The following is a 14,791-nucleotide window of genomic DNA, read 5'->3' on the forward strand; positions in this document are numbered from 1 at the left end:
TCTATTCTTTCTAACTTGTTAATCAATCATAATGCATCGGATAGTCCGATTAATTTCACTTTTGACATAAATAGTCGACATGTCCATTTTTTGGATGTCGATGTCACTCGCAAGGAACAAGGTCTCATTACTAGCGTCTATGTGAAAGACACAGACAGAAACACTGCTCTGCAACCAATGAGCTGTCATCCTCCTAATCTTATTAAATCCCTCCCGTTCTCACAAATGATTAGATATCGTAGAATCAACAATGATGATAATCGATGTGAGGAACAACTTAATGAGCTTATAGCTAAATTTTTAGCACAAGGTTATAATAAGAATCATCTGTTGCAATGTAAATCCCGAGTTTTAGGTATGAATAGATCCACATTACTTGATTCTCAATCTAAAAACACAAAATCAGCTCCTTTGAATGTCATGACTTGGGTAAATAAGTTTAACACCTCCACTAATGCTTTAACCTCAGTGGTCAAAAAGAACTGGCCGCTGATTGAAAGTGACAAATCGCTCCCTTTTAGTGGACACCGCATTATGCCCTGTTACTCAAGGGGACGTAATTTAAAAGATTTGCTGGTCCATACTAACATTACTTATAATCCTATCCCCACAGAACCTATGTGGTTGAACCAACTGAAGCCTGGCTGCTTCAGGTGTACTTGCGTAGCCTGTCAGTTCATGCTCACGGGCGATAGCTTTAATCACCCGCATACTGGCAAAACTTTTAAAATAAAACATCATTTTACTTGTTCTTCTTCATACATCATATATCAACTCATCTGCCCTTGCAGCTTAAGTTATATCGGGAAAACTCAAAGAAAATGTAAAGAACGCATAGCGCTTCATCTTAGCGCTATACGTATAGCTTTGGCCAGTGGGAAAGCTGAACAGCCGGTAGCACGGCATTTCTTAGAACAGAAACATTCACTTAACAGCCTTCGTTTCAGAATTATAGACTGCGTTCCTGCTTCTATTAGAGGGGGTAACCGTCCCCTGCAATTGCTGCGGTGCGAATCCCGTTGGATTCACCGCCTTGATGTGATCTCTCCGAGAGGTCTAAACGAGCAGATCTCGTATGCTGTTTTTAAGTAAAATCCTATTTGCGTTATGTAAGGCTTGTTTTATGCTGTGTTGTCCGCTATGAGGCTTAATACTCTTTTTTGTTTACTACGCAGGGTTGCCATGGTGAGGGTTTGTTCACTTTGTTTTGATGACGGTCGATTCTGATGACGTCATCACTATGGTCAGGGGGGCGGGTGTGCAGTCCCGTTCCGCTCAGCCACGCACTTCTGGTGTATGCATTTCTTCTATAAAGGTATGTTTATGTGTTTTGTACTTTATTAACCTGATGAAAAATTACAGAATTTGAAACGTTGTTAAACAAGGCTCCTGTCTATCGTTATTGAGAAAGCCAGTCGTGAGTGCCGCACCTATCCGGCTCTATTCTACTACTTTGTGGAGGCACCGACTGCAGTTAAGGACAAAGCTGTTTGGAGTGCCTGACCGTTGTACATGTTATATATATATATATATATATATATATATATATATACATATATTTATATATATATATATATTTATTTTTATATATATTTATTTTTATAGTCTGTTTAAACAATGTGGTCACAAGCCATAGGGCACCCCAAAACTAGGAAAGGTGAGTGCCGATGTTAAGTGTATATATTGTTTATTAGATTAATTTTTTTTAATTAGTCTTATTGTGGTCACATTCTCTCATGCACCCTGTTTTTAACTAAGATTCCATAGCTTGTGTTAGCCATTTCCCTAGATGATTAGTGACAGGTGTGTTGGTAGCTGCTCACCTATAAAAGCAAAGTCTGCTGTGAGCTTCAGACCTGATAGCATGCCTGGTATCAAACATTGATGTGATAGCTATGTGTATTGCAGCCATTTTCAGCGATAGTGGTAGGACCTGCAGAACAGTGGGGTCCCTTGACGGGGGCTGCAGGCTTAAATGCATTGATCAATTCATGAACCAAATCTCCACTATTTATTATCAGTTAATTTAGTGTGTGCAGAGCCCATCCAATGTCTGTTTAAACAATGTGGTCACAAGCCATAGGGCACCCCAAAACTAGGAAAGGTGAGTGCCGATGTTAAGTGTATATATTGTTTATTAGATTAATTTTTTTTAATTAGTCTTATTGTGGTCACATTCTCTCATGCACCCTGTTTTTAACTAAGATTCCATAGCTTGTGTTAGCCATTTCCCTAGATGATTAGTGACAGGTGTGTTGGTAGCTGCTCACCTATAAAAGCAAAGTCTGCTGTGAGCTTCAGACCTGATAGCATGCCTGGTATCAAACATTGATGTGATAGCTATGTGTATTGCAGCCATTTTCAGCGATAGTGGTAGGACCTGCAGAACAGTGGGGTCCCTTGACGGGGGCTGCAGGCTTAAATGCATTGATCAATTCATGAACCAAATCTCCACTATTTATTATCAGTTAATTTAGTGTGTGCAGAGCCCATCCAATGTCTGTTTAAACAATGTGGTCACAAGCCATAGGGCACCCCAAAACTAGGAAAGGTGAGTGCCGATGTTAAGTGTATATATTGTTTATTAGATTAATTTTTTTTAATTAGTCTTATTGTGGTCACATTCTCTCATGCACCCTGTTTTTAACTAAGATTCCATAGCTTGTGTTAGCCATTTCCCTAGATGATTAGTGACAGGTGTGTTGGTAGCTGCTCACCTATAAAAGCAAAGTCTGCTGTGAGCTTCAGACCTGATAGCATGCCTGGTATCAAACATTGATGTGATAGCTATGTGTATTGCAGCCATTTTCAGCGATAGTGGTAGGACCTGCAGAACAGTGGGGTCCCTTGACGGGGGCTGCAGGCTTAAATGCATTGATCAATTCATGAACCAAATCTCCACTATTTATTATCAGTTAATTTAGTGTGTGCAGAGCCCATCCAATGTCTGTTTAAACAATGTGGTCACAAGCCATAGGGCACCCCAAAACTAGGAAAGGTGAGTGCCGATGTTAAGTGTATATATTGTTTATTAGATTAATTTTTTTTAATTAGTCTTATTGTGGTCACATTCTCTCATGCACCCTGTTTTTAACTTAAGATTCCATAGCTTGTGTTAGCCATTTCCCTAGATGATTAGTGACAGGTGTGTTGGTAGCTGCTCACCTATAAAAGCAAAGTCTGCTGTGAGCTTCAGACCTGATAGCATGCCTGGTATCAAACATTGATGTGATAGCTATGTGTATTGCAGCCATTTTCAGCGATAGTGGTAGGACCTGCAGAACAGTGGGGTCCCTTGACGGGGGCTGCAGGCTTAAATGCATTGATCAATTCATGAACCAAATCTCCACTATTTATTATCAGTTAATTTAGTGTGTGCAGAGCCCATCCAATGTCTGTTTAAACAATGTGGTCACAAGCCATAGGGCACCCCAAAACTAGGAAAGGTGAGTGCCGATGTTAAGTGTATATATTGTTTATAAGATTAATTTTTTTTAATTAGTCTTATTGTGGTCACATTCTCTCATGCACCCTGTTTTTAACTAAGATTCCATAGCTTGTGTTAGCCATTTCCCTAGATGATTAGTGACAGGTGTGTTGGTAGCTGCTCACCTATAAAAGCAAAGTCTGCTGTGAGCTTCAGACCTGATAGCATGCCTGGTATCAAACATTGATGTGATAGCTATGTGTATTGCAGCCATTTTCAGCGATAGTGGTAGGACCTGCAGAACAGTGGGGTCCCTTGACGGGGGCTGCAGGCTTAAATGCATTGATCAATTCATGAACCAAATCTCCACTATTTATTATCAGTTAATTTAGTGTGTGCAGAGCCCATCCAATGTCTGTTTAAACAATGTGGTCACAAGCCATAGGGCACCCCAAAACTAGGAAAGGTGAGTGCCGATGTTAAGTGTATATATTGTTTATTAGATTAATTTTTTTTAATTAGTCTTATTGTGGTCACATTCTCTCATGCACCCTGTTTTTAACTAAGATTCCATAGCTTGTGTTAGCCATTTCCCTAGATGATTAGTGACAGGTGTGTTGGTAGCTGCTCACCTATAAAAGCAAAGTCTGCTGTGAGCTTCAGACCTGATAGCATGCCTGGTATCAAACATTGATGTGATAGCTATGTGTATTGCAGCCATTTTCAGCGATAGTGGTAGGACCTGCAGAACAGTGGGGTCCCTTGACGGGGGCTGCAGGCTTAAATGCATTGATCAATTCATGAACCAAATCTCCACTATTTATTATCAGTTAATTTAGTGTGTGCAGAGCCCATCCAATGTCTGTTTAAACAATGTGGTCACAAGCCATAGGGCACCCCAAAACTAGGAAAGGTGAGTGCCGATGTTAAGTGTATATATTGTTTATTAGATTAATTTTTTTTAATTAGTCTTATTGTGGTCACATTCTCTCATGCACCCTGTTTTTAACTAAGATTCCATAGCTTATGTTAGCCATTTCCCTAGATGATTAGTGACAGGTGTGTTGGTAGCTGCTCACCTATAAAAGCAAAGTCTGCTGTGAGCTTCAGACCTGATAGCATGCCTGGTATCAAACATTGATGTGATAGCTATGTGTATTGCAGCCATTTTCAGCGATAGTGGTAGGACCTGCAGAACAGTGGGGTCCCTTGACGGGGGCTGCAGGCTTAAATGCATTGATCAATTCATGAACCAAATCTCCACTATTTATTATCAGTTAATTTAGTGTGTGCAGAGCCCATCCAATGTCTGTTTAAACAATGTGGTCACAAGCCATAGGGCACCCCAAAACTAGGAAAGGTGAGTGCCGATGTTAAGTGTATATATTATTTTTATATATATATATATATATATATATATATATATATATATTATATATATATTATATTGGTGCATTTAATGAATTCATTGGTGGCAGTGGGCAGAATAATATAAACATTGGTGGCCAGCAGGGTGTTAGCAGAGAGCAGTGCTGTCTGCTCCGTAGTTAGCAAGGCTGGGGGCGGGGCCAGCCTGGCTGGGGAGCAGGGCTCTGCAGCAGCAGCAGCAGCATCCAGCCGGCGGACCAGAAGGAGCACAGGGTGAGTACAGACAGGCGAGGGGGCGGTCCGCCGGGCTGAAAGTGGTTAATCTTTCAGCCCGGCAGGCGTACACACATGGCGATGATGGATGAAAAACCATCCATCATCGCCACATCTGCTGGTAAAACCAGCAGATGAACCACTTTCCTAGCGATGATGCGGGAGCGCGCATCATCGCTAGTCGGCAATCTCCGGGGCATACGCACTGGGCGATTTTCAGCCGAAAATCGCTCAAAACGGCTGTTTTGACCGATTTTCAGCTGAAAATCGTCAAGTGTGTATGGGCCTTTAGTTAAAACATGGTGCATGAGAGAATGTGACCACAATAAGACTAATTAAAAAAATTAATCTAATAAACAATATATACACTTAACATCGGCACTCACCTTTCCTAGTTTTGGGGTGCCCTATGGCTTGTGACCACATTGTTTAAACAGACATTGTAGGGGCTCTGCACACACTAAATTAACTGATAATAAATAGAGGAGATTTGGTTCACATATATACACACACACATACTGTACATACTGGGGACATAATATGTAACTGGCAATACTGGGGACATGATCTGTAACTGGCACTACTGGGGGCATGATCTGTAACTGGCCACTACTGGGGAAATGATATGTGACTGGCACTACTGGGGACATGATATGTAACTGGCACTATTGGGGACATGATATGTAACTGGCACTACTGGGGACATGATGTGTAATTGGTGCACAGAGCACCAATGTCACCACGCGGTGACAATGCGGACCCCACCAGCACAAGGAACCGGAGCGGAGGTGAGCGCCAGGGTAGGAGACACGCTGCTGCAGGGCCCAGAGCTAGGCACAGCACAGGGAGTTAGGGTAGCAGCCATGGTGGTCGTGACAGTTTGTGTACTATCTCAGGCACTGAATTTAAATGCACGGGTGGAGTGAGACATGAGGTGCCATGTGTGTCCGTTTCTGGTTCGGCCCTGGCTGGAAACGCCGGCAGACTGCGCAGCTGCGCACACTCAATGCTGGCTGGGTTCTGTCGCCCACCATCTTTTTGGTTTCTGCAACCTACACTGTGCGGCTCCACCTCCGCCTGTCAAGTGGCTGTCCAATAGCAGCACAGCTCACTCCTTAAGTACTGACTGGCCGGGTAAGACCGGCAGTCAGTACAATGCTGTCCAAGCCTTAGCATCATTGCTCACTCCTGGCTGTCTGTGGTGAATACTACAGTTCCTGCGCCTCTGGTGAAGTTCTACTCCACACCTGCTGATCGTCTACTGCTACACCGGTATACCACGGAACCTCCTGCCGCCAATACGGACTGGACAAGGTTAGCCCCCCAAAGGGGTATTATCTTCATCCTTAAATCCTGACTGTTATACTCCACGGTTACTTCTGGTTCTGCAGCTACGATCATATTCAGCAAGGACTCTCAGACTTCATCATCCAATCTTCCAATTGTTCTTCCAATCTTTCACCCAATCTTCCAATCCTCATCCAATTGTTCGTCCAATCATCCAATACTTCAACCAATCATTCATCCAACCCTGAATCCAATCATCCAATTCTTCAACCAATCCTCCAATACTTCTCTCAATTATCATGCATCTTCATCTTCTTCAATAGAGTATTATATTATTGACTTTTATCATTCCATAAACTTTCAATATATTATCGTGCCATCAGTTACAACCTGTATTACAGTATCTTTAATAAATAAGGTTTATTTTATATCATTGCTTCCATCACTTCTGTCGTTAATGCAACATCCCTATATTAAAGCACCTAGCCTCCGTTATACTTCAGCTGGTGCTTCACGAAACGTGACACAAACCTTGTGTCATGCACATGTGCTTGACATACCATAAATGCAAGATACCTAATTCAAATATAAAAATATTCAGAGATACAGAACAATCAGTTATCCAAAATGCATCTGGTCCCGAGTGTTTTGGATAAGGGATACTCATCCTGTACTACACACATAGATATTAGTGTAAATACTTATTAGATAACTTTATAGGCAAGTTCTGTAAAGGAACCACATTCACAATGTGATATGGATGCAGGTAAAACACTTACTAGGAGCACACGCCATTTCACGTTTATTTCTAACTGCCATTGGTGCTGCCATAGGTCTACTCCTGAAAAGATGACCACCACCTCCCAAATGCATTCCTCTTGGCATGTAGTGTGGCATCAGTCCTGAAAAATAAGGAAACAATAATAATAAGAGTACAAAAAGTGTATATGCCATGCACTGTGTGTCAGTCAGAGAGAGGAGCGTGTGAGGTATACCAGTTCACTAATATCACTATACACAGTGCCAGAGAGGGATGTGTGACGTATACCAGCTCACTGATATCACTATACACAGTGCCAGAGAGGGATGTGTGACGTAAACCAGCTCACTAATATCACTATACACAGTGCCAGAGAGGGATGTGTGACGTATACCAGTTCACTAATATCACTATACACAGTGACAGAGAGAGGGATGTGTGATATATACCAGCTCACTAATATCACTATACACAGTGCCAGAGAGAGGGATGTGTGATGTATACCAGCTCAATAATATCACTAACACAGTGCCAGAGAGAGGGATGTGTGACATATACCAGCTCACTAATATCACTATACACAGTGCCAGAGAGAGGGATGTGTGATATATACCAGCTCACTAATATCACTATACACAGTGCCAGGGAGAGGGATGTGTGAGGTATACCAGCTCACTAATATCACTATACACCGTGCCAGAGAGAGGGATGTGTGACGTATACCAGCTCACTAATATCACTATACACAGTGCCAGAGAGAGAGATGTGTGATGTATACCAGCTCAATAATATCACTAACACAGTGCCAGAGAGAGGGATGTGTGTCATACCAGCTCACTAATATCACTATACACCGTGCCAGAGAGAGGGATGTGTGATGTATACCAGCTCACTAATATCACTATACACCGTGCCAGAGAGAGGGATGTGTGACGTATACCAGCTCACTAATATCACTATACACAGTGCCAGAGAGGAGTGTGTGACGTATACCAGCTCACTAATATCACTATACACGGTGCCAGAGAGAGGGATGTGTGATATATACCAGCTCACTAATATCACTATACACATTGCCAGAGAGGGGGATGTGTGATGTATACCAGCTCACTAATATCACTATACACAGTGCCAGAGAGAGGGATGTGTGACGTATACCAGCTCACTAATATCACTATACACAGTGCAAGAGAGAGGGATGTGTGACGTATACAGCTCACTAATATCACTATACACAGTGCCAGAGAGGGGGATGTGTGAAGTATACCAGCTCACTAATATCACTATACACAGTGCCAGAGAGGGAGATGTGTGAGGTATACCAGCTCACTAATATCACTATACACAGTGCCAGAGAGAGGGATGTGTGACATATACCAGCTCACCAATATCACTATACACAGTGCCAGAGAGAGGGATGTGTGACATATACCAGCTCACTAATCTCACTATACACAGTGCCACAGAGAGAGATGTGTGATATATACCAGCTCACTAATATCACTATACACAGTGCCAGAGAGAGGGATGTGTGACGTATACCAGCTCACTAATATCACTATACACAGTGCCAGAGAGGGATGTGTGACGTATACCAGCTCACTAATATCACTATACACAGTGCCAGAGAGAGGGATGTGTGACGTATACCAGCTCACTAATATCACTATACACAGTGCCAGAGAGAGGGATGTGTGAGGTATACCAGCTCACTAATATTACTATACACAGTGCCAGAGAGAGGGATGTGTGACATATACCAGCTCACCAATATCACTATACACAGTGCCACAGAGAGGGATGTGTGACATATACCAGCTCACTAATATCACTATACACAGTGCCAGAGAGAGGGATGTGTGATATATACCAGCTCACTAATATCACTATACACAGTGCCAGAGAGAGGGATGTGTGACATACAGCTCACTAATATCACTATACACAGTGCCAGAGAGAGGGATGTGTGACGTATACCAGCTCACTAATATCACTATACACAGTGCCAGAGAGAGGGATGTGTGATGTATACCAGCTCAATAATATCACTAACACAGTGCCAGAGAGAGGGATGTGTGATATATACCAGCTCACTAATATCACTATACACAGTGCCAGAGAGAGGAATGTGTGACATACACATCCCACTCCCACTCCCGTGTCCAAGATTTCTCTCGCGCTGCCCCCCTGCACTGGAACAACCTCCCGCCACCCATCAGGCTATCTGATTCCCTTACCTCCTTCAAGCGCTCCCTCAAAACCCACTTTTTTCGACTAGCCTATCCCTCCTCCTAACCTCTTTTGATCCTCCTATCCTGCCTCCGTTCCCCTCCATTCCTACTTATCCTATTGTATTTCGTTCGTCCACCCACCTATTTTTAGTATGTTAACTCTTATGAGCAGGGCCCTCCTTCCTCACGTACTCACCCTACCTCATCACCTCACCTGTGCTCCTGTCCTGTTCTTCCCTTCCTCTACTTCATCTTCAGTCTCCTTGACAATTTTGACACCTACTTCTGAACTGATGCTGATTTTAGTTCTACCAGCTATACCCCTATTTATACTGTATCTTTCAACACACCCTGTACGTTACCTTGTAATTTGTTTTTTGTTTGTTTGCTATGTACGGCGCTGCGGACACTTTGCGGCGCCTTATAAATAAACGTACTACTACTACAGCTCACTAATATCACTATACACAGTGCCAGAGAGAGGGATGTGTGATGTATACCAGCTCACTAATATCACTATACACCGTGCCAGAGAGAGGGATGTGTGACGCACACCAGCTCACTAATATCACTATACACACAGTGCCAGAGAGAGGGATGTGTGACATATACCAGCTCACTAATATCACTATACACGGTGCCAGAGAGAGGGATGTGTGATATATACCAGCTCACTAATATCACTATACACAGTGCCAGAGAGGGGGATGTTTGATGTATACCAGCTCACTAATATCACTATACACAGTGCCAGAGAGTGGGATGTGTGATGTATACCAGCTCACTAATATCACTATACACACAGTGCCAGAGAGGGATGTGTGACATATACCAGCTCACTAATATCACTATACACAGTGCCAGAGAGAGGGATGTGTGACGTATACCAGCTCACTAATATCACTATACACAGTGCCAGAGAGAGGGATGTGTGACGTATACCAGCTCACTAATATCACTATACACAGTGCCACAGAGAGGGATGTGTGAGGTATACCAGCTCACTAATATCACTATACACAGTGCAAGAGAGAGGGATGTGTGATATTTACCAGCTCACCAATATCACTATACACAGTGCCACAAAGAGGGATGTGTGACGTATACCAGCTCACTAATATCACTATACACAGTGCCAGAGAGGGGGATGTGTGAGGTATACCAGCTCACTAATATCACTATACACAGTGCGAGAGAGAGGGATGTGTGACATATACCAGCTCACCAATATCACTATACACAGTGCCAGAGAGAGGGATGTGTGACGTATACCAGCTCACTAATATCACTATACACAGTGCCACAGAGAGAGATGTGTGATATATACCAGCTCACTAATATCACTATACACAGTGCCAGAGAGAGGGATGTGTGACGTATACCAGCTCACTAATATCACTATACACAGTGCCAGAGAGAGGGATGTGTGACGTATACCAGCTCACTAATATCACTATACACAGTGCCAGAGAGAGGGATGTGTGATGTATACCAGCTCAATAATATCACTAACACAGTGCCAGAGAGAGGGATGTGTGACATACCAGCTCACTAATATCACTATACACCGTGCCAGAGAGAGGGATGTGTGACGTATACCAGCTCACTAATATCACTATACACAGTGCCAGAGAGAGGGATGTGTGATGTATACCAGCTCAATAATATCACTAACACAGTGCCAGAGAGAGGGATGTGTGACATACCAGCTCACTAATATCACTATACACAGTGCCAGAGAGAGGGATGTGTGACATATACCAGCTCACTAATATCACTATACACAGTGCCAGAGAGAGGGATGTGTGACATACAGCTCACTAATATCACTATACACAATGCCAGAGAGAGGGATGTGTGACGTATACCAGCCTACTAATATCACTATACACAGTGCCAGAGAGAGGGATGTGTGATGTATACCAGCTCAATAATATCACTAACACAGTGCCAGAGAGAGGGATGTGTGACATACCAGCTCACTAATATCACTATACACCGTGCCAGAGAGAGGGATGTGTGACGTATACCAGCTCACTAATATCACTATACACAGTGCCAGAGAGAGGGATGTGTGATATATACCAGCTCACTAATATCACTATACACAGTGCCAGAGAGCGGGATGTGTGACGTATACCAGCTCACTAATATCACTATACAAAGTGCCAGAGAGGGATGTGTGACATATACCAGCTCACTAATATCACTATACACAGTGCCAGAGAGAGGGATGTGTGACGTATACCAGCTCACTAATATCACTATACACAGTGCCAGAGAGGGAAGTGTGACGTATACCAGCTCACTAATATCACTGTACACAGTGCCAGAGAGAGGGATGTGTGAGGTATACCAGCTCACTAATATCACTATACACAGTGCCAGAGAGGGATGTGTGAAGTATACAGCTCACTAATATCACTATACACAGTGCCAGAGAGGGGGATCTGTGACGTATACCAGCTCACTAATATCACTATACACAGTGCCAGAGAGGGATGTGTGAAGTATACAGCTCACTAATATCACTATGCACAGTGCCAGAGAGAGGGATGTGTGACATATACCAGCTCACTAATATCACTATACACAGTGCCAGAGAGAGGGATGTGTGACATATACCAGCTCACTAATATCACTATACACAGTGCCAGAGAGAGGGATGTGTGATGTATACCAGCTCAGTAATATCACTATACACAGTGCCAGAGAGAGGGATGTGTGACGTATACCAGCTCACTAATATCACTATACACGTTGCCAGAGAGAGGGATGTGTGACATATACCAGCTCACTAGTATCACTGTACACGGTGCCAGAGAGAGGGATGTGTGACATATACCAGCTCACTAATATCACTATACACAGTACCAGAGAGAGGGATGTGTGACATATACCAGCTCACTAATATCACTATATACAGTGCCAGAGAGGGATGTGTGACGTACACCAGCTCACTAATATCACTATACACAGTGCCAGAGAGGGATGTGTGACGTATACCAGCTCACTAATATAACTATACACAGTGTCAGAGAGAGGGATGTGTGATGTATACCAGCTCACTAATATCACTGTACACAGTGCCAGAGAGAGGGATGCGTGACATAACAGCTCACTAATATCACTATACACAGTGCCAGAGAGGAGTGTGTGACATATACCAGCTCACTAATATCACTATACACAGTGCCAGAGAGGGATGTGTGACGTATACCAGCTCACTAATATCACTATACACAGTGCCAGAGAGAGGGATGTGTGACGTATAACAGCTCACTAATATCACTATACACAGTGCCAGAGAGGGATGTGTGACGTATACCAGCTCACTAATATCACTATACACAGTGCCAGAGAGAGGGATGTGTGACGTATACCAGCTCACTAATATCACTAAACACAGTGCCAGAGAGAGGGATGTGTGACGTATACCAGCTCACTAATATCACTAAACACAGTGCCAGAGAGAGGGATGTGTGACGTATACCAGCTCACTAATATCACTATACACAGTGCCAGAGAGAGGGATGTGTGATGTATAACAGCTCACTAATATCACTATACACAGTGCCAGAGAGGGGGATGTGTGACGTATACCAGCTCACTAATATCACTATACACAGTGCCAGAGAGGGATGTGTGACGTATACCAGCTCACTAATATCACTATACACAGTGCCAGAGAGAGGGATGTGTGACGTATACCAGCTCATTAATATCACTATACACAGTGCCAGAGAGAGGGATGTGTGACGTATACCAGCTCACTAATATCACTATACACAGTGCCAGAGAGGGGGATGTGTGACGTATACCAGCTCACTAATATCACTATACACAGTGCCAGAGAGAGGGATGTGTGACGTATACCAGCTCACTAATATCACTATACACAGTGCCAGAGAGAGGGATGTGTGATGTATACCAGCTCACTAATATCACTATACACAGTGCCAGAGAGAGGGATGTGTGACATATACCAGCTCACTAATATCACTATACACAGTGCCAGAGAGAGGGATGTGTGAGGTATACCAGCTCACTAATATCACTATACACAGTGCCAGAGAGAGGGATGTGTGACATATACCAGCTCACTAATATCACTATACACAGTGCCAGAGAGAGGGATGTGTGACGTATACCAGCTCACTAATATCACTATACACAAAATGACATGTAACTGGCACTACTGGGGACATGATATGTCACTAATATCACTATACACAGTGCCAGAGAGAGGGATGTGTGATGTATACCAGCTCACTAATATCACTATACACAGTGCCAGAGAGAGGGATGTGTGACATACCAGCTCACTAATATCACTATACACAGTGCCAGAGAGAGGGATGTGTGACGTATACCAGCTCACTAATATCACTATACACAGTGCCAGAGAGAGGGATGTGTGAGGTATACCAGCTCACTAATATCACTATACACAGTGCCAGAGAGAGGGATGTGTGACGTATACCAGCTCACTAATATCACTATACACAGTGCCACAGAGAGGGATGTGTGACGTATACCAGCTCACCAATATCACTATACACAGTGCCACAGAGAGGGATGTGTGATATATACCAGCTCACTAATATCACTATACACAGTGGCAGATATTGGTGTATACAGTTGTATTAGGAGTGATGGGTGTAGCGGAGTGTGGGGCATTATTGTACTATAGTGAACATTGTGCAGCCAGGAGGGCGTTCCGTACCTGGAGCCGGGATGTCTCTGCGCACGGCCGTACCCTCCACCACCGTCTTAGAGTCCTTATTGACCGCTACAAAGGCTGTAAGATAGGAGATGACTCCGGACTGCAGACTGGTCTCCAAGATTCTCTTCTTTACCTCCTCCGAGTCTGAATCAGTCCCGTGCTCCAGCTGAGTAATCACAGCTTTGGCTGCCAGTCTGTGGATGGTGAGTCTGAGGGGATAACACCAGTTAGTACATGGGGGGAGCAGAGCGTTAGCTGCCAGTCTGGATGGTGGGTCTGAGGGGATAACACCAGTTAGTACATGGGGGGAGCAGAGCGTTAGCTGCCAGTCTGGATGGTGGGTCTGAGGGGATATCACCAGTTAGTACATGGGGGGAGCAGAGTGTTATCTGCCAGTCTGTGGATGGTGGGTCTGAGGGGATAACACCAGTTAGTACATGGGGGGAGCAGAGCGTTAGCTGCCAGTCTGTGGATGGTGGGTCTGAGGGGATAACACCAGTTAGTACATGGGGGGAGCAGAGCGTTAGCTGCCAGTCTGGATGGTGGGTCTGAGGGGATAACACCAGCTAGTACATGGGGGGAGCAGAGCGTTAGCTGCCAGTATGGATGGTGGGTCTGAGGGGATAACACCAGTTAGTACATGGGGGGAGCAGAGCGTTAGCTGCCAGTCTGTGGATGGTGGGTCTGAGGGGATAACACCAGTTAGTACATGGGGGGAG

General features: G+C 43.8%; 1 protein-coding gene across 1 annotated transcript in view; it reads right to left on the bottom strand.

The window, feature by feature from the left end:
• LOC146024182 (von Willebrand factor A domain-containing protein 5A-like) overlaps positions 1-14,791 on the bottom strand; it is a 64,394-nt gene that overhangs the window by 30,018 nt on the left and 19,585 nt on the right. The window contains exons 7-8 of the mRNA XM_083155426.1: positions 14,073-14,281; positions 7,135-7,257 (exon numbers count right to left, since the gene is read on the bottom strand). Coding sequence (XP_083011552.1) covers positions 7,135-7,257; positions 14,073-14,281 — 332 coding nt within the window. The remainder of the gene's footprint in view (positions 1-7,134; positions 7,258-14,072; positions 14,282-14,791) is intronic.

Source organism: Crinia signifera, chromosome 1 (genome assembly GCF_055691185.1).
Source record: "Crinia signifera chromosome 1, ASM5569118v1, whole genome shotgun sequence".
Classification (NCBI taxonomy): Eukaryota; Metazoa; Chordata; class Amphibia; order Anura; family Myobatrachidae; genus Crinia; species Crinia signifera.